General features: G+C 41.5%; 2 protein-coding genes and 2 long non-coding RNA genes across 7 annotated transcripts; 2 read left to right on the top strand and 2 right to left on the bottom strand.

Moving 5' to 3' along the window:
- Window positions 1-8003: 8003 nt before the first annotated feature.
- Window positions 8004-8994, bottom strand: LOC129599584 (calcium/calmodulin-dependent protein kinase type II subunit alpha-like). Of its 4 annotated transcripts, none has more exons than XM_055497868.1 (5): window positions 8941-8994; window positions 8748-8873; window positions 8507-8649; window positions 8322-8436; window positions 8004-8248 (listed from the first exon to the last, which is right to left on the bottom strand). In XM_055497868.1, the coding sequence occupies exons 2-5, from the start codon at window positions 8846-8848 to the stop codon at window positions 8125-8127; spliced, it is 483 nt and encodes a 160-aa protein (XP_055353843.1). In that variant the 5' UTR covers window positions 8849-8873; window positions 8941-8994; the 3' UTR covers window positions 8004-8124. The 4 variants fall into 4 exon arrangements, with proteins under 4 accessions (XP_055353843.1, XP_055353842.1, XP_055353846.1 ...); XM_055497871.1 differs by having other exon boundaries at window positions 8011-8248; window positions 8507-8601; XM_055497867.1 differs by having other exon boundaries at window positions 8748-8973.
- Window positions 8995-9784: 790 nt separating this feature from the next.
- LOC129599587 (uncharacterized) lies at window positions 9785-11567 on the bottom strand. The gene is made up of 4 exons (XR_008691929.1): window positions 11249-11567; window positions 10365-10609; window positions 10103-10309; window positions 9785-10047 (listed from the first exon to the last, which is right to left on the bottom strand). It is a non-coding gene; the product is annotated as an uncharacterized LOC129599587 (long non-coding RNA).
- Window positions 11568-13279: 1712 nt separating this feature from the next.
- LOC129599582 (uncharacterized) lies at window positions 13280-16064 on the top strand. The gene is made up of 3 exons (XM_055497866.1): window positions 13280-13409; window positions 14515-14712; window positions 15675-16064. The coding sequence occupies exons 1-3, from the start codon at window positions 13280-13282 to the stop codon at window positions 15854-15856; spliced, it is 510 nt and encodes a 169-aa protein (XP_055353841.1). The 3' UTR covers window positions 15857-16064.
- A 748-nt stretch (window positions 16065-16812) lies between these two features.
- Window positions 16813-18067, top strand: LOC129599586 (uncharacterized). The gene is made up of 2 exons (XR_008691928.1): window positions 16813-17116; window positions 17809-18067. It is a non-coding gene; the product is annotated as an uncharacterized LOC129599586 (long non-coding RNA).
- The last annotated feature ends 1788 nt before the right edge of the window (window positions 18068-19855 follow it).

Here is a 19855-nt window from a genome sequence, read left to right as displayed (position 1 = left end):
TAATAAAAATATGGATTTATTAACACCATAAGCTATAATAACTACAAATATTACTTGAACCTAAATTACTAAATAATAAATCAAGATACTATCGACAAAAGTAATTAACACAAAACTCGTCGACATTAGATTTTTATGTGGCACTACAAATCGCACATTCGCATCTGTTTGTTTTTACAGTCGCCCGCATAGTGGTCGTTAACGAGCGTTAAGGAACTTAATTTTGTAGCTGCGTAACAGCATTGTTGTCAACCAAACTGCAGCGCCGGCATCTGCACCGACAGAAAATCTTGGAGAAAACAGTGTGAAGTCATCGGAAACGACGGCTGCGGACACGCAGTGCAAACGTTTGCAACAGGAGCAAGAAAATCCCGGAATTTTCAGCGCTGGGAGTGGGCACAGCGGAGCAGCGGCTGTTCAGCAAGACAGCCGGTCCGGAAGCGCGGACATGTTTGCCATGTTCGAAGAAAGTCCAGACGAAACGCAGGCCGACTCGAATTCCGGATCCAGCAAAGAAACAGACGAAGGCGCAGAACTTGCTCAGCTGTTGAGATTAAAAGATAAACTTCGAGAAAAGGCACAGCGCATTCAAGAGAAGAGGAAGGTAATGCATTAATTCTAACAGTGCTTACGAAGGTTGTAAAATACATAATGTAATTAAGACCGCAATCGAAATCGTAATCTTTATTACGATTTATGTCATGACAATAATTATAAAACAGTGCACTCGGGAGATTTTCAAAATTTTTTATGTCTTCATTAAGAAGTAAAGTTTGTATATGTACACGCACTAACCAGAGTACAAATTCAGAAAAATCTGAACTTTCGGGAAAGCAAAACAATTATATAAGATGCTTAAAAATAATTTCATGTGCTGTGGTCAACAGGGCGTGGCAAAAACAAAATTTTGAAATTTAATAAGTGTTACAGTGTGTTGTGGACTTGTAGCTATAGAAAATGCAGCGCATCATACGCTAAATATACATATATAGAGTCTGTACGAAGGCAGCTTATAATGGTTATTCCTGCAAAAATTTTAATTTTATCTGTGCTGCTCGCTTATGGTAATAGCTGTTTCGCTTTTAGCGGGTTATGAATCTTGATCGGGTTCTACTGCTTCTTATTTTATTCTGTGTTAGCATTTTTTTATCTTGTTACAAACTCTAAGTAACAGGCGCGTATAGATCTATCTCGACATAAACAAGTGGAAGCATGCGTTGCACACCATTTACAAACCAGTTTCGAAGGCTGCTGAATGGTGTTATGACTTACACGCACTGTTCGAAAAATTGCTTACTCAAATTAAAGTAAATCGTTTCTACTAAAAAAGCAAAGTGTAAACTGTACCACAAATGTTACAGTGTTACTCTTCAGTGTGTCTTTACTTAACTTTTTCTGGAGATATCTCTAAAACCGATGAACAACGATTACCAAGCGAGCAGCATAAATAATAATTTTGAACAAGTACAATGAAAACAGGCCCGTTAAGATTGTTCGGTATACCGTTATAGTTATGCCGTATGACGCGATGCATTACTTACTTGTAGGCTACAGCATAGTTTAGGATTTGCATTTACATTTTCCCTGGGCCACGCCCATTGGCCATGGCACATGAAAATAATTTTTTTAAACATTCTACATAGCTTTTCTACCTTTCTGTCAGATATGATATTTTTCTGAATTTATAGCCTCAGTATGTGCACGGTGAAGCAGACATTTTCTGTACGTTAGAGAAAGTGCATAATTAATACACGATTTTTTTCCACTTCATAGAGGTCAACGAAAGGCTGGCATTGCTGCTTCCTTCTGCGTCCAAGGGGAAGTCAAAAATGGGTAAGTTAAAAAATTGAACTACAAAAAGTACAATATGTTAATAATTGCATTTGCATTTAATTGCACTTGCGAGCGATTCACGTTTATGCAAACAAATCATTCGGCTGCAAATACCGTAAAACTATTCACAAAATAACTTGTGGGTGCGCGAAGGCTGACATTGCCGCGAAAGTGGGTAAATTTTAAAAGTAATTATATGCCGACACGATTTCTTATTCTATTTCCTGCTTTTTTTATGTATAAGTATACGAAGTTTCTAAGTTGTAGCAAAATTTTCTAAGACAATACTCATTCTGCAGCTGTCAACCATGTCCCATTCACTTTCTTGATGACGGAAATGGAGGCCAAAAAGTACGGCTATGTGAAACTGGATGAAGAAGGCGACATATACGTTTGCGCTGCGAAGTTGGGCGAGCTGAGAGCAAATCCCAAGATCACACGGGCTTCGAAGTATGCCAAAGCATTGATGAAGGTCATCATGGATTACGAGAATTTGGCCATTGCGTTCAAACACAAGCAGAAAGGAGTCGGACTGGCAAAGGTTTTGGGCAGAAAGAACTGGGCAGCATTTTGGAGTAAGCCGACGTTTTTCCTTTTTATTAATTAATACAGTCCAAACAGTGTAATTAATTTGACTGATAATATCAAATTATTAATCATCCCGATAATGCCAAATCAATGACTAACCAAATTATGTTTTAACAATTGACAGATCATGTGAAAGGGTACCAGCGTCGCATGGTCAGAAAGGATCCAACCTCTAAATGGACTGACTCTATGGACATCGAAAGAATCCAAGGAAAATTACGTAAGAGCTATGCTGACCGGCTGCGTACGTTTGAAGGAACCATGTGAAGTGAGTTGGACAGTGGCATTCTCCCTGGCACTATTTTTTGGGACTGATGTGGCCGAATTTTTTGCTGTTATTAAGTATCACATATACTTGTATTCAACGTTCTGTTACTACTTCTGTTTGTTGAGTTCGCATTTGCGTACTATTTCCATAACGATTTTACATTGTTTGTGACGAAACCATCTGACCGTCTTTTGTACCGCTTTGTTAGCTTATTTTTAATTTTTAAATGTTGCGCTGTTGAAACCGGACTTTATAATAATTTTTAATTTGCCGAATTTCGAAATTGACAATCATCTTGTGCTGATTCCATCTTGTGTCATTGCCGATCTCGTTTTGCTTAATTAATAAAGTGAGGATAGTAACACAATCCGTAAGAATATTCATGTTGAGAGGCAGTCACCACCTAACGACTCACCGGCAGCTTTAACAAGCAAAGTGTTTCTATTAAATAATCAACCAATGGAAAATTACATGGCAGATGCAACAAATTTTGACCAAACAGAACAAAATTTATAACCGTACAGTTTATGTCTGAATGCGACAAAATATGACCCGTTACAAAATTTGTTTTTTTCCGCCAAAAAAGTGCTGATTTAAGGGGTACTGTGACCCGCGCAACTGCGGTGGCTAAAACATGTGTTTACATGTGCAGTTATATGTATGAATCACCCATAAACTTTTAATGGGGACAGATTATCTACCCAGCTAATCATTAGGGTGTGCGTCTGTCTACCGTAGACACACGCACACCCTAATAATTAGCACTGCCTAAGGACTGTCCAAGGTGGGCCGATAAACAATCTGAAGTGCCGACCTCGGCCGGATATGCAGTACGCGGATATCGGGCGACTGCTGGATCAACAGTCTATCGGACAATTAACGATGCGCAGCCATCCGGGGTAGAAGGGCATCAGAAAGGCAAACATTTTTCGCTGGCCCCGTAAAAGAGATGAATCCGTATATACAGAGAGATGAATCCGATGTAAAAGAGATGAATCCGATGAGGTAAATACAGTATGTTATTTATGTACACATGGTAAACCGCACACCGGAAAACCAATAAGTAATGCAGACTTCGGAATTCCCATTGGTATCATGATCAGCGTGTACGGATGCGATGTGGCCATGGCACAAGATCACAACCCCCAAGTACTGTCGGTCTGTGTATTGTGCCGGTTCCAACCACAAAAATATTGTGCAAGTTAGATTATAACTTCTAAAATACCATACACGTTTAGCTTACCTAACAGTACCCAGCAGCCATGCGTAAATGAAAGTAATAATGTACCCATGACCGATCCGCTTCCTTGTTACGTTTCTACAGACAGTAATCAGTACTATAATCAGACTGTAATCTGTACTACTGTAATCAGATAATGCGGCGTAAATTAAAGAACATGAAAATAACCAAACACCTTAAAAATCTCTTTAACCAATACATATAGGTGAATTATGACATAAAAAGTGAAAGCAAAAATGTTCCAACATTCCACAAGCGGCCATGGACGACTAAGAGAAACACCTTAACCAATTTCTCCAGCACATCGTCAATCATCCAAGCCGGTGGGCCATTCCGATTTACGATCCACCCGCAAACGGCCCTTTTCCCTGTAATATTCATCCGTCATCCGGTAATGATACTCATTCTGGCTGCACTCAAAATTGTCGTCATCCCGATATCCAGAACCATCGCATGCAGCCGGCACTTGGTGCTGCAGTGGCAGACAGACGGTCTTCTGTACAAAATCCCCTCCAGCCACTTCCGTCTGCAGTTGCTGCGACGTCGGCACCTCCACCATGATCCACTGGTTAGCCTCGGCATTGTACACCTCGAAGGACATCAGCGCCCGGTTCCGTTTATTATCCCCGTCGACGGGGTCGTTCCGCCGTACGCCCAAATCTTCCCGTCCTTGATGAAGACGCAGTGATGATAGCGCGCCACGTTCAGATCCGCAATACGCTCCGGTTCGCTGTTTGCGTGGCTCAGCGCGACGCGGTAGCAGGCCGCGGTCGCGTTCAGCTCGACTTCCCAGTAGGACTTGGTATTCACACAGCCACCCGTGAAGTACAAATAGCCTTGAAAGACGATGAGGCCGCTGCGATGATGGCTTTTCGCTTGGTCCGCCCAGCTGGTGTGTTTCGTCCACGTGTTGCTGGGGATGTCGTAAAATTCCACCCAACTCTGTGGACGATTCTCGTGCTTCGCCTCAACGGCACCAATCGACAGAAAACAGATTCGGCCTTTAGGAAGCGGATACGCCTGCATTGTGCGACTGCAAGCGAATAAGTCTCATAAGTACTGGCACAGCTGCACTAACTCCCACGATACTAATTCAAATGTGCACTGGATCAGCTACTGTGAAAACTGTATTGGGAAGTCAAGACCGCGGTACCAATATAAAATGCACAGTTCACCTAATGAATTACAGCGCTCCTAGTACCACTAAAGCTCCTTGATATTTGTTAATACCTAATTTTGTTATCTACAGCAGAGTTTCGGCCTCAAAGGAGAGTGCTGGATCAATGAAATAAAAAGACTGGAAAAATTTGTGTAGTTTACGCTCTTCAAACCGATAGGCGAAATATGTGCAATCGACAAAAGCATCTGTGGCATCTTGCGGAGCTCGTTGCAGAATAGATTTACCTCATATCTTCAACATAGGCGTAACAAGGAACAGACCTGCACTTACCGATTGTATCGAAAATTTACAGCCTCGATGTCACGCATGCACGCCCGGCCGTCAGTAATCTCTTCGAACCGTATTCCTTCCTTTCTCAGCTGCTCGACCGTCTCGACTTCCACCCACCGAGTTCCAGCTGGAGCCGGCTGTTCGCTTTCCTCATTCAGAAACTGGATCAGCCGTCGCGGTTTCTGCCCAAACATGTAGTCCGGAATCTGCCCGATATGCCGCAGCTGTCCCGTGGCCACATCGAAACAGTACCACACTTCGCCATACCCACTCTTCGCTCCACACGCCCAGTAGATCTTGCCTTCCACCGCCGCGGCACATATGCATTCGCTTAATGGTGCGTTGACAATCAGAGTGCGTGTACTGCCTGTGGTGCAGTTCACCGCCACCAATTCCTCTTGCGACGAATGCTTCGTAATACCGATGACCAGTTCACGGCCAACGGCCACCGCAAAATAATAGGCTCTGGTTTCGGGCACCCTAGTAACGTTACCCAACGTCGCCTGCAACGGCGAGTCCAGCTTGACCACTTCGTTGCGGATGAAGTCGAAGCGGAGGAGCTGGTCCGGATGGCCTGTGCGCATGTGGTAGAAGATGATCTCTTTCGGAATCGCGCGCTGGAGTGACGCTTCAGCGCCCAGCACACCGCGATGTCGGTCGTCACGAATTCGAGTTAACGCTGCCTGGGTGGAACCAGTAACTGAGGCTATGAGAGAATCAATGTCCAGCTGGTCCCACACGATGCACCGATCAAGCAGCCGGTACATGCGCTCGGTGGCATCGTGCCTGCACCAGCGCACTATCGCCTGCAAACATGAACTGAGTAGACAGTTAGAATTTTTTGTTATCTGCACGCTAGCCATTCCCGTAGCAGTAAGTTCCTTCCAGTAACAAACCATAGCTTAATTACCACAAATGACCCGGTTGGTTTATTGAACATATATATGCCCAGGAATCCAGAAAACGCACCAACCTGATAAACTACAGCCTCGGAACTCGGAGTGTATTCTTCATTGGTCAGCAGGTCGGTGATCTCTTCCATGCTGCATTGGAGGAACGCCTCCGAATCGGTAAACTGTGGGCGGCGAGGATGCTGTTGAACAATTTCCGCAATGGCCAATCTTTCCAAATCGACGAGGCCATCTCGACGAGCCAGACGCCACAGACGGAACAGGTTCTCAGGTCGCTGCGTTATCTCGCGTAAGATTTTCTCGGCCGTTTTCACTGCTTCGTCCATCTGCAGGTATTTGGCGGCCATCCAGACTTTGACAGCGTCTTTGCGGTCCACGGTAAACGTGGTGTCGCACGCATTCAGACTTTCCACCAGTTTGACCAACGTTTCCAGATGGACATTCTCCGGCTGTTGCAGGTCAATACTGGCCGAGGCGCTTTCCCGGAAATCCCCACCCAACATGGCGGCGAAGTACGGTGACCCTTGGATGAGGGCATCCTTGTTCACGGACAACGTTATACCGTTGATTCGAAGTTGGATCTGTATTTGGTTTTCCTGCTGGTGAACATGCGCGGTCTTCAATTTCTTTGCGCAATTTGTATCCATAGTGGCGAAAAAAAGAGAATATGCTACCCAACCAAACGTCGCAGAGAGAAAAAACTGTTCGTTGCGCAAAACTGAGCGACGAAGTAAACTGAAATTGCAATCAAGTAACGCTTAGAATCGGACGCGATGAAATTGACAAGATCAGGCAGGAATATTTCACTGTACATAAAACAGGCTCTCCCGCTGACCTACTGGTACTAATAAAGCAGCACACCAGCTGAGTGGCCTAGCGTGGAAATTTCTCGTTAGCAATGGGTACGCCTACCACAAGGTGCGAGCAGCTGAAACAAAAGAAACACGGCTAACTGGTGACCTTCGTGCAAAGATGGCGCTCATTGGTCAGCGTGGATTTCGGCGGCACGGCCGTGACGGGGCAGCCACCAGCGCGTAGGGTCTCGTATGAGCACAGAATGCGATTACGGGAAAATGCGCCGAGATTTCCTGATCGATGGCACTTAATAATATTATCTCAGGAAGAACGGTTTGTTGATCAATACGATTACGAAAAAAAACGTGTTTTCGCAGTCGGTTTCGGTGCCAAATAGCGCAGTTAATAAATATTACATCCAAAAATTGTTTTGCAAACTCGGAATTTTTTTAAGTTCTATAATTTAAGTTCTATTTAATTTTTTAAGTTCTATGTTGCATTTTTAAATTTCCGTGTGGCATGTCACATTTTAGTCTCTTTAGCATGCTCTTCAATGCCGTTGTTCTACGATTTTTCACTAATACAACTTTTTGGTTCTAGGGAACGGTGGTGAACTGCGAGATTTTTTCTTTTTCTTCAGGCAGCATACATTGTAAAACGCAAAATCTGCATATAAGCACAAGTATTTTGTTATAGATCTAGTTAATAAAGTAAGGTTTTTTCTTAAATCTACAGTTATGTTGCGTTCATGGCAATTTGTCCAAACAGCGAAAAGGTATTTGTTTTAAGCCAATAAGCCGATAAAAAAGCACTACCGTATTCTCCACTTTTACCGTTAATCATTTAACGCGTTTATTCGCTCTGCGCATCCCTTCGACTTACTGCATATTTTACTGTAACCTCTAAAAATTTCGAGCTCGAAGTGCAACAGTTTCTACCATGGAAGTGACGCATATAATTTAATTTTCTTACCATCAAAGCAAAAACAGTAAGTAAAAATCATAGTATGAAGAGTAATAACATACCCGAATCAAAGAGTTTATGCCGGTGTCTTGGTGGTCAGACGCCCGCCAGAACGATGAAAATGCACTAACTGCCAGCGTCCTTCGCGTTTATGCCATACACGGCTCTCCTCAAAAGACTGCGTTGATACAACACCCGATCTGTAAAATGCCATTGAAATGGATTGGAATAAATTACACGTATGGAAATGTTTCCGTTTCTTGAATTCCTCACTTGTCAGTAGTCTGGATCAAACGGATGTAGGCGATCGAGGCCGCATCCTCGCCTAGGAGGTGAACTTGCGGATTCACCAGGGACGTTTGAACAGACTTGGATCCACGCGGTGTATCTGTGCGTAGTGGAAAATCACATTTGTTCATTTTTTCTGGGATTTCCGTATGAATTAGCGAAAAGCCTACGATTATCGAAGTAAAACTGATGGAAATCCATCCCGGTTACAAGATGCCCCAGTGCCTCTGGTTCAAATGCAGTAAGCGAAGGATCACAGAGTTTTCTGCAAAAAAATTTCAGCATCCAGTAGGTAAAGGTATCCACATTGTAACTGGGGAAATAAACAAGAAATAAATGAGCTTTAAATTTCATTCGACTTAGCGTAAAATATAAGCGCTACAAATACGAATTACCGCAAAGAGTACTTACGAATATGATTCGAAATCTCCCGCACTAATAAAATCTAGAAGGGATTGAGTGATGCTTATAATCATCCGCTTTTTTGTCCACCGAAGAATTCTCATCAGCATGTTTTTTTAGTGCAAGATCCATCTTCTAAAGTATTGGATGAAGTTTCTTCACTCCCCGTAACGAACAAACCTGTCAAAAGTAACCGTCTTACCGACAGTAATCAGCACTCAGCAGGGTATAAGGATTAACAAGTATTTTAAAGTACACAAACGGCATCTACCGGATATACGCGGATATCGGGCGATCACTGAACTATCAGCCTATCAGACAATTAACGGTGCGTAACTATCCGGGACAAAGGGCATGAGAAAGTAAACATTTTCGCTAGGTCCGTAAAAGACTAGATGAATCCGGTGGATAATATGTACAAATTCTGTACCGCTGTTCCGTACAATCGGTAAAAGAAGGACTTGGAACTCAAATGCTGTTCAACCCGTATGAGAGCGATGTTTAGCTATAAACGTATCTGTTGTACTGACAACCGAAAGTATATAAGTACCGAAGCTGATGACGGTATACAACTTCACACCACAATAATATCCTGATTTACCTTCCAAAATTTAATAGTATTATCATGCACAGAGTTTGGAATTTTTGTTTACAGCTAAGTGTCACAAAACTGAATGTAATCTATGGTGCAACCAACGCTGTCATAATAATCATAACAGCTTTATTTCTCTCCAACAGTTTGGAATGAACTGTATCGTACCGAATTCGACCTAGGCTCAGCACCTTGTCCTTTTTTTAAATGAGAAAGCAGTTTACAGCATTATCGTACAAACTGCAACGGCAACTGCTATATTAAAGCATTACTATGATAAGCTACCGGCTCATTCCCGAAACCACTGCGTACATAGCACATAAAATCATAACTACCGCTGGAAAACTAAGAGTCCTCAAGGTTACTGCCAGCGTCAGCGATTGTAATCCCTTATTGGTGGTCACCGTGGATCGACACCAGGTATTGTTGTCCTAAATATAGCAGCAGTTGAATCATTTTCGGTGTCTGCTTAAATTCCGATGAGAATCAGCAAGTGCCTATGCAAATGCGCACCCCGAATTATATAATACAATGTCGTTGTTTTCGTTTGAACCGTCTGATTTCCTAGCTAGACAGCGCTGAACCTCTGTCTGAATACTGTTGACCGGTGTCCCGGTATCCATAGGTGTCGCCACCAAATAAAACGCCGTTTCCCCGTTGTTAAAGGTCAGATATTGAAATGGAACTTGGAGACTGGAATCCCGATATACATTTACTCTGCAAAACATTAAGCCGTGAAAATAGCTCAAAGGTAAAACAGAAAACTGCGTACCTGTACGGTACAACGATGGTTTCCGAAATATCCTCAAACGGAAGAACATCCCCGCTGTTAACATCTCCAGCCTGCTCCGGTCGGATCCATTTTCAAATAGCAGCGAATGGGAATGAGGAATTGATCGCGATACTCAATCTGCACTGCGCCGATATCCACTTGTTCACCCGGGCCACCAAGACTTTAGGATAAGGTGTAGTTATCTGTCTAATAGAAAATCTTACAAGTCGCTTTTACGCAGATAATGCACATCGCACAGTACATCCGTGTTGAAGATGCGCGGACAGCGTGTGGCATCAAAGACAAATTGGAAAAAATCCGTGGAACGACTCTGGATGTCGTTTTGTACAGCACGACACTGCTGGTCAGCAGATGACGGCGGAATCATCAGCGATTGGTTGACGACTTGTGCGGTCCATGTGCCGTTGTTCCAACCGGCTAGCTTCTGCTTCACGATGGACACGTTCATGGAGGAGGAGCCACAGTGTGCGGCTATCTGCGGAATTGCTGTTAAATCGACAATACACTTTTAGGGTAGGGAAGATCAAATGCATCCTGCAAATTTATTGTATGGAATACCGCGAGCCACATTAGCTGGTGGCTAAAATCGCTTGTTTACCGATATAATTTGCAAGAACTTATTTAACTCTTCTGTTAAGCAGTGAAGTTTACGGCAAAAAATTAAACTCTTCTGGACACCGAGACAACTAACTATAAACGAAATAAATGACAGAGCAAACTTGCATCGTTCAGTTTGGCATATTAAGGTGCTTCCGTACGAGTCCAACTTTATATACTTTTGTGGTACAACAAAACTAGACTTTTCTCTAGAAATCCTGTTTTCTAACGTGAAAATTCAGTCGTGTTGTGTCGTGAACGCTTTTATGATAACACAATACCTTATCACTGGTTTTTGTATTCCGGATCGCTTGTTGTTTATACGGTATGTTTACCAATACCTTGCGACAGTGTTTGGCGAAAACTCAAATTTCGGTAAACGGGAATGCTGTGTCTCCCGTTTTGAACAAGGAAGTAACTTTTCCTATTTATTTGTATAATTATCCCATACGCTAAGCGAGCTCATTACACTGCGGCTGTGCAAATCAACCCGCGACAGTAAAGTGTGCTTTCCACAGCTTTCCTCACCTTCCAGCGTGATATCAAACTGCTCTGCTCCCGCCAACGGAGGCCCTCACAAACGTGATATTGACCGACACCGCCACCGGGCTGATAATCACAGTGCGCATATCGTTCTGCTGCCCGCAGAAGCGCTCCTCTCTAACCCGCACATCTACCATCCCGGCAGGTTCGATCCGCTGATACTGGAGAATTTGCCGGATGATCACATGGTTGATGCTGTTACACGCTATGTTCGCCGGGGTGTTGGGATATCGTACCAGCGGCTGCTGTCTAAATGCAAGTAGACATACCCTGCACCAGGAACTCCATACTGCACTGGTTGGTCGGGCCGACACGGGAGCGGTGGAAAATACTACGGATCTGCGAGGCCCGTGGGCAGGCGCATACGACGGTGGCGTTGCAGGTGATCTCGCGGATGTCATTGTTGCCAACCAATGGCGGTGCCGGGAGCGGTTCCGGAGTAAGCTCTACGAGATCGATGGTTTAAAGATATATACTCGACGTTGTTTTGCATTCCGGACATCTTCACAATATGAATTCACCGACACACCATAGAGGCGGTACACTGTGCGTGCTGTTCCACTTTAGCAAGTTTGATAAGCTTTATAAAAAATAATTATCAAGTAATCAACTCTTAGAGCTGAGTAGTGAGGTGGATTGTAGAACAACGCGTAGAATAGATGATCTCTGGTGTCCAGTGTGCGAATTTATATTGTGAAAAGTCTGGAATGCGAAAACGTCGTAAGCGTTTCGTTGTGCACTAAAGCTTCCTAACAAGCTTTATTGCATGTAGCCTAAACGAGTATTAAATCTGCTCATTACCGTTGCACGTAAGGCTGATGAGGAATTCCGTCCGCACTGTGTCTGCTGTCTTATTTCCGCAAACTGACACATGGAGATATCGTCAGCATCATCTATCAGCAGCAAAACAAAATACATGTGTTATATGTATTATGTATGTTTTATGTGTTATATATTTCGTTAAGGAGAAATCAGTGAGTGTTTCCCGCATTATACAGTCTGAAGCTCATGATTACTGTGGCCGTGGTCCGTGTGCAATAAGAAAGTCAGAATGTTGATCCAAATTAAATTTTCATAAAAACTTAAAGCGGATCAGCAGTGATCTGTAATCTGTATTATAAGATAATTCACTGACCGGGACAGGAGACAATATCTACCGACGCATAGCCGGGTGATGGGGCGCCGCTGGCGAATCGGATCGACACTACATTATCGAAGCCGAACTTTTGGCACAGCAGCCGTCCCAAACGGCTGGGCGAGCTGCGAATTGTGACATTGGATGAGCACGTTTTCCACCACGTGTTGTGCGTTGGTGCGAAGCCTTCCACTTGACCGGTTCGACGATTGCCTCCGTCCTCCGTTATTGCCGCCTGAGCCCAGCGAACTTGCAGCTAAAAACGTATATGGCACCATTAAGCAGATTGTATTAAAAAAGTGATCTTCATGTACGTTTTTATGCAAAATTTCAAATTTAATGAGGATCGGTTCGATAGTAAGGCTTTTGGTACCCCTCAGTACATTTAAACTTTTTGGCATTTTATTTCACCCATAACTTCCCAACGGAATGTTGCGCGCATGAACGGTTTTCACGCCAGCGTATGCAAATCATTTGGCTACAGAATGTCACAAACATAACAAAACCTGTTTGATAGTGCGCGAAAATGAACGTTTTCGTCCGTGTTCACGAATGTTCGTTATGATGTACCGGCACAGTTTCCTAAACGAAACGTCAACGCGTTAAAATACCGTGAAACACTCACCTGAGAAGAAACACAATGCAGATTAAAAATCAGGAAGATGACAACAGATGCTTGATACATCCACATGATGGCTTTGTTTATGTACAAAATAATTCATTTAAATGGACACAAAAGATCCGGAAATCGTCGCTTAGTGAAAATCTAAAAATTCTGTATGTTATTTCGCACGAGCGCTTAGAAATTACTGCAGTTATCCATATAGTGAAAATTATCGTAGCGGCGCAAGAAAAACTTCAGGTAACCAAGATACTCGGAAATGCCGCACAACGAAGCATTCAGCGTGCTAGCGGAAGTGCGCGTTTCGATTGATAACCGCTACAAGCTGCGTTGTGCTGCTATCGGTTGCCCTTTATCGGAGCTGTTCAACGCTTATCACCAGCTATGCAGTAATGAGAGGAAGTGATTTGTTGCTTTGCAATGCATTCATCCGGCTTCGTATATTGACACTTTGTAATGATAAACATGTACCACGTAATATGCTGCACAACATCGCTAAGCGGACGGTAGTATCGTGGTTTTCCCATAATTATTTCGGTAAATGATAAAGTGTATTGTGTCGAATGTCTCGCAACGTTACTCGTTGGCAGTTGGCACATGAATGTCTGGATATCGCATATTTTTATTACTTCTAAAAGAGCCAATAACAACCGTTGAAGCGGTGTCGCTTAAGCTGCCGCCCTCAGGCGCTGCAAGGAAAGTACTTACTCTTTAAGTCTCCAAAATCAGTTCTCCGCGGCAAGCGCAGTGGCGCACTTTGTAATCTTTCTGTTTGCAGTTTGTACGATATTAAGATACAAAACACATATTTGCGAAGGCTCTTATTTTTCGCACTACAAACTGGTTCATAAGTTTATCGTTTTATTAAATATTTATTTTCAAAAATATTTATTTTTTTAATATTGATTTATTTCTGAATTTTCTGTTAGTTTTGAAAAACGATAAAATTTTTGTGGAATATAATCCAGAATTCCAACGCTAGAATTTAAATAAGTAACACTTCTGCGCTTACAAAAAAATTTAATTTTTTTTATAATATGCAATTTATAATAGCTAAATTGTAATAAGTAGTTAAAATCGGCATTGCATAACAAAATCGGTTGCAAATAAGCAGCAAAACTGCAAAAGGAATTTTTTTAACAGCTGCTTTACTGTTGACAACTTCAGTGCTACGTCAGCGACGTTCACGGTACCGCTTACGCGAGTGGCGGTCGCAAGTATGATGTGGCCCAATGAGATTACTGTAATTCGACTACGAGTACACTGCGCAGTGAAAATAAAAACGATAATGTCGATATTTTTATAATTTTATTATTTTGATTATCAAGATTCAAATTCACACGTTGCTACCTTTTGCTTTTCCTCCCCTGATTTTCTATGGAAAAATTATATTGCAGTCAAGGAATGATTGAGCGCCAATACGTAGGATCGTGAGCTGCTCGGAATCTGGAAACGACTGATTGATTTGGAAACGGAGCTCCGCGATGTGATCAGTGTGGGTTCTTCAACGTGATGTAGCCTGCAGCAACGATCAACGCGCATTCCAATTCCACCGCTGCGTCCCCCTGATACACCATGAGCCTATCGATTCGTCTGCAGTTTCTGACGGGCGGTCGGAGGTGGTGGCGGTGGATGGGACGACGACGGTGGCCGCGTTGTACGATGAACATGTGGCGGCGCACATTAGCCCAGGTACGGGGGACGGTGTGCACAGCGCCACCGCCCCGTGTTACTGCTGGCGTATTTCTGTTTTCTCAGTTTTCTGTTCATTCTTTCGCTGTTTCTGACTTGAGTTTCGTTTGTTTTCTTGTCGATTCGTGTAATCCGTTTTATTAGTTTTCTTGTTTCTGAAATTTTTTAATCTGCTTGGTGTCTTTCTTCGTTTTGTAATTTTTTGTGGTGATCTTAGGGATTTTTCCTTTTTTGGTGTTTTTGATGATTTTAATTTTTATTCTTTGTATGAATTTTCTATCGTTACGTTTGATTGACCGAGTGAGAGCAGGTAGAGATAACAACGTTTACGATTTACGAGTACATTTACCTTAGATTTTTAAGTATTTATGAGATTGATTATGTTGTAAAATTAATTGGTTATTTATTGCTGATTTATGGAGCGGTTTAGGATGGCCGATTTTGTCGCTCCTGTTTCAGGGTTCCTTAAAAAAAGTTCCAAACGATACTTTCCTGTTTGGCGTAGCGATTACGGCCATTTATCGGTGAAAAATTTTTTAATCTTTTTTAATAAATTTTTAAAAAATAATATAACTGTAATAATTATAAAAAAAATAATAATGAATAATTAAATAAAAATTAATGAATAATTACATGGTAATAATACTCGCATTGTTATTGAATTATAATACGGTAACATACGTTTATGATATATCAGCAGATAAAAAATGCAATGAATTTTATAAAAATTCCATGAACTAATATAACTGGTAGCATCGATAAAATAACAACTGAGAAAAAAAAGAAAACATTTTGAAATAAATCATTACTGGCCTGCTCAATGGAATTACGATAATTATGTTAATCATATCACATCACTAATGGTGATTATGTTTGCATTATTTAAATTATTTTTATTGTGTATTTTATTTTACGCCTTGAATTACGTCACTTGAAATTTGTGTTTTCTATGAATTTTTCAGGACAGACCGGTCAGCTTCTCTACATGGGCCGCGTCCTGGCGCCGCCCACGTCCCGTCTGGCCGATCACGGCATCCACGCCGACACCGTGGTAGGTTTCTCCGCCGCCCCCAACCCGCCGCCGACAGCGACCCCGGGGCGGTGGATCCCAACTACGTGCCGCCGGGTCTCGGACACGGTCTGATGGTCATGGGGGGTTTCGCGTTGCTCGCCGGATGGATGTACTTGTTCTACGCCGGCGAGGAGAACGAGAATGATGAATGGGAACTCAACGTCCCGGCCTGTCTGTGCCTGGCCATACTGTCCGTGACCTTTCTGCTCATTGGCAAAGCCGCGCGAATATTCTGAATAATGCGTACTTTGAGATGCTGTAAAATATTTGTTTAAATTGGTCGGAGATTTTATTGACTATTGTGGATTTTATTAGTGATGCGGGAAAAACAACACAAATAAATGGAAGGTGGTGCCGTTGTGGACTGCCGATACTGAAGTACTGCAAATCTCGTAATTATGTCAATAAATTAATTGGCGAAAAACCGCGGCTCAGCTCTGCACCTTCGAAATGTTTTATAACAGATTTAATTTTTGTTTACTAAATTTATTTCTCACTTATGCAGCATGGAGCACAAACTGTTTCGTAACAAGGAGGTAAATAAGTAAAGATAGGTGAATAAATAAATAGGTAGAGAAAGCTCATCTCAGTTCTGGACCTCCGAAATTTTTTATACTTATATATATACATAATTATAACATATTTGATTTTGTAAATTAATAATAAATGAATAGTAAATTCAATGTACAATAAATATTTTTATTTAAACAGCATATTGGCCAGGGCAAATTACATACATTTGTTTGTTTTCCACATTTTACCGCCCTGAATGGGAGTTTTTATGGTTAGCTGTGCAGAAATACGCGCACTAGTATATCTGCACTTTTTTTAAAAATCAGAAAAGTTTTAAAGAAAATTAAAAAAATTGATCAGTATTCTATTTATTAATTTAAAAAAAATCTTTCTTACAACATCTGACAGCAATAATTAAATGTACTGTACTGGATCATCACGTACGCGTGCTTACTATGTATTTGACCTTTCCTTAGCAACGAAACATGTACGTACGACCCAACGATTCATTTGCTAGCAGTCGGAGATATCAAAAAGCAATAATTTAAATCTTTGCTTATTTGTTGCGCGTTGTGTGCCCCGGTGAGCTCGTCGTACTTCATTCACGTTTTTTTCAATTGAGAATACTTGGTATTCCGTTAAAAAACGCCCGTCGGTGGAAAAACAGTGTATACTCCGTGATTATCATGTCGCGTCTGTCGGCTATTATCGGCCTGGTGGCCCTGTGTGTCGTGCTCCTCCTCCAGACGTACCCCTCCGCCGTAGAAGCCGCCGGAACACCGGCACCAGCGGCCGGTGCCACCACCGCAAACGCTACCGGTAAGACAATCAGCTTACGAAATTCATCGTAAGGATAAATTCACCGCATATAATTTTTCAGTTTTCTTTAAAAAAAATTTTCCACCGCATTAAAATTTCCGAGTTGTTGAGGTCTTTAGGATAATTTACATATGCAGATTGAGAGTACCGTGTATAATATGTTACTTATGGTTAGGTTTCTAAGTTTTAGACCAGTTCTTTATTTACACGAATATTTTTAGAATCCATGATTAATCAGATCTGATTAAAATAAAATTTTCGACAAATATAAAATTTATTTCAATTAGATGGTTCGTTCTACACGAATTGTTTTATTTTTTATAGAGCGTTCAAACTAGCGCAAGAGTAAGAATAGATAACTGAATAAAAAATTCTTTTAATTTAATTTTTTGATCGGAATTATCGTGCGTCTTAAAGATGTTTTTTCGTGGGTAAATGTTTTTCAAATTTGGTGCTAAATTTCTACATTAAATGCGCTGGAAGTCTGTATTTCCTTAGCAACTTTGATGGATTTACTGGAATTCTCAACTACTTTTAATAAAGGTCACGACGCAGCCATATAAGCAACTCAAAGCAGAACTTAGAATAATAATATTATTAATAATAATAACATGTGAAATACAGCGAGATAATTCTGTAGTAATTTTTCGTGGGTAAGCAGTTACGTGTTTGAAAAAAATGTGTTTTTACAGCGAGCGGCGCGGAACAGTGTGTATCGTCCGCGGGATTGCTGGCCACCACAGCCTTTCTACTGAAGCAGACCATCGCACTCTGAGGAACAAGGCGGATATGTATAATATAATTCCTTTAGAAAGTGCCTCTCAAAAGAATGCTCGAAGAAATGATGATGTATTCCAGAGTATCTCTGCGCTATTTAAAAAAACGTGAATTTCCGATGTTTGAAAAAAAATGAATCCGTTTCCTCGTGCAGAAGTAAAGAAACATGATTTCGTTTGGTTCACTATATAATATACAATTTACGGCAATCTGTTGTGGAATAAATGCCAGCCAATTTTAAAATACGCCAAAAATATCAGTAAAATACTAGTACATATCCGGAAATCTTTCATTCCATGATTCGTCACCTCTCTATTGTCGTTTAGGCATTATTTAATTACGAAAACTAAGAATTGATCTATATAGAACAAAAACTAAGAATTGATCTATAAAATGGTACCAGTTTGTCATTGTGCAATTAAATACAGCATGACAATCATAATGAATCATTCGTATTTTTCCAATCCAATATTTCCATAAACAATGCATTAAAAGAAACAGAAGATGACAAGACTCACACATTTGAACGACAACACTCATAATTAATGGAATAATTATTGAATATATGTGGCATTATGTACCATATTCCATTAAGAAGGGATATACGTGTAATGATGTAAACAAAATAAAAAGTAACATACTGTAGATGAAACCTAATTTTTTTACATTTAGTCCTTAATACAGATTACGTGTCTTTGACTCTGCTGGTGACTTTGATCTCTTCGGCGGTAATGAAGTTCCATTTGGGCCGCGGCCGATGAATGACGCGTACTTCGCTGTGCACGGCATCGTCCGCCGGCTGCTCTAGTCGTCCTTTCAACCTTTTTTTACAGCACCAGTGCGCTAAAGCGATCATGGCGACCAGGAACAGCTGAAACATGTATGACACAAAATCCCTGGCATTAATTTTACCTTATAGAGATTCCTTGTTTAACTCTTACCGTAGCACCGGCTGACATTCCGCTTAACACCATCGGGGTCATGTATACTATTCATAACAACCAAAAACACTGTAATCACGCATTCAAGATGTGATGTGTACCGCAACGAAAGTTGCAGCAGTATGTCAGAAACAATGGTTCATCCGTAATCATTACTGCCCATCTGCTGATCATCCGTAATCATTACCGAAAATCGGAACGCAGGTGGACGTTGGCGTTTATACTAAAGCGTATGAAAATACTGTACAGTTGCAGGCTTGCAGCTAACCTTAAAATCTGTTTGATTTTTTTTTCCTGAGTCATAGTTTTTAACTTACATTTTTTACATTCTAATATACTCCACTTTATTTTATTAATACTAGAATTTTTTATTGTGATAAAAGTCGGAAATCAACCAGTCGGTCCGTTTTGGCAAAACTTAATAAAAATCAGCAAACGGTGTGTATCAGGAAGATAACAATGCGCTGTTGCGCATGAATGGCTAGCAGTGAACTGAGAGAAGTGCTCGTTTATGTAAATAGGTGGCAGAACGAAATAATATTCTGATACTGTTTTTAGTCTTACACTGTACCTGGTACTTTGGTGGTCCCTTTAGTGCGCCGACTGTATCGCACTGCAAAACCAAAGTATATTACATTCGTTAAATTTTCAGCCCGCACAGGGAATCGTTGTTGTGCTATTATACAGTCATCGTACCGTATGTGGTTGTCGTGACCGAATCATGGCCTCGGAGCTGATAATCAGGTTCTTCTGCAAAGATAACAAGATCGTCATAGTACAGAGCGTTGCTGAGAAGGAATATCTCACCGGGCGTTGTTTCAGTGTCTCTGAAAAGAAAGTGGAACACAGTAAAAATAATTTCTCATAGTTTAGGTTGCGCTAATGCCTTGTTGTACGGCTGGCTTAAGATCTATGGATATCAGTCCTGAAAGTTTTTTTATCTGCGTACGTAAAATAAACGCACCAAGATGGTAATTAGCAAAACTTTGCCTTTACTCAGGCTTTGAGGTCGTTGTGGATG

Source organism: Paramacrobiotus metropolitanus, unplaced genomic scaffold (assembly GCF_019649055.1).
Source record: "Paramacrobiotus metropolitanus isolate TYO unplaced genomic scaffold, Prichtersi_v1.0 Parri_scaffold0000149, whole genome shotgun sequence".
Lineage (NCBI taxonomy): Eukaryota > Metazoa > Tardigrada > Eutardigrada > Parachela > Macrobiotidae > Paramacrobiotus > Paramacrobiotus metropolitanus.
This window is presented reverse-complemented; position numbering and strand designations above follow the sequence as displayed.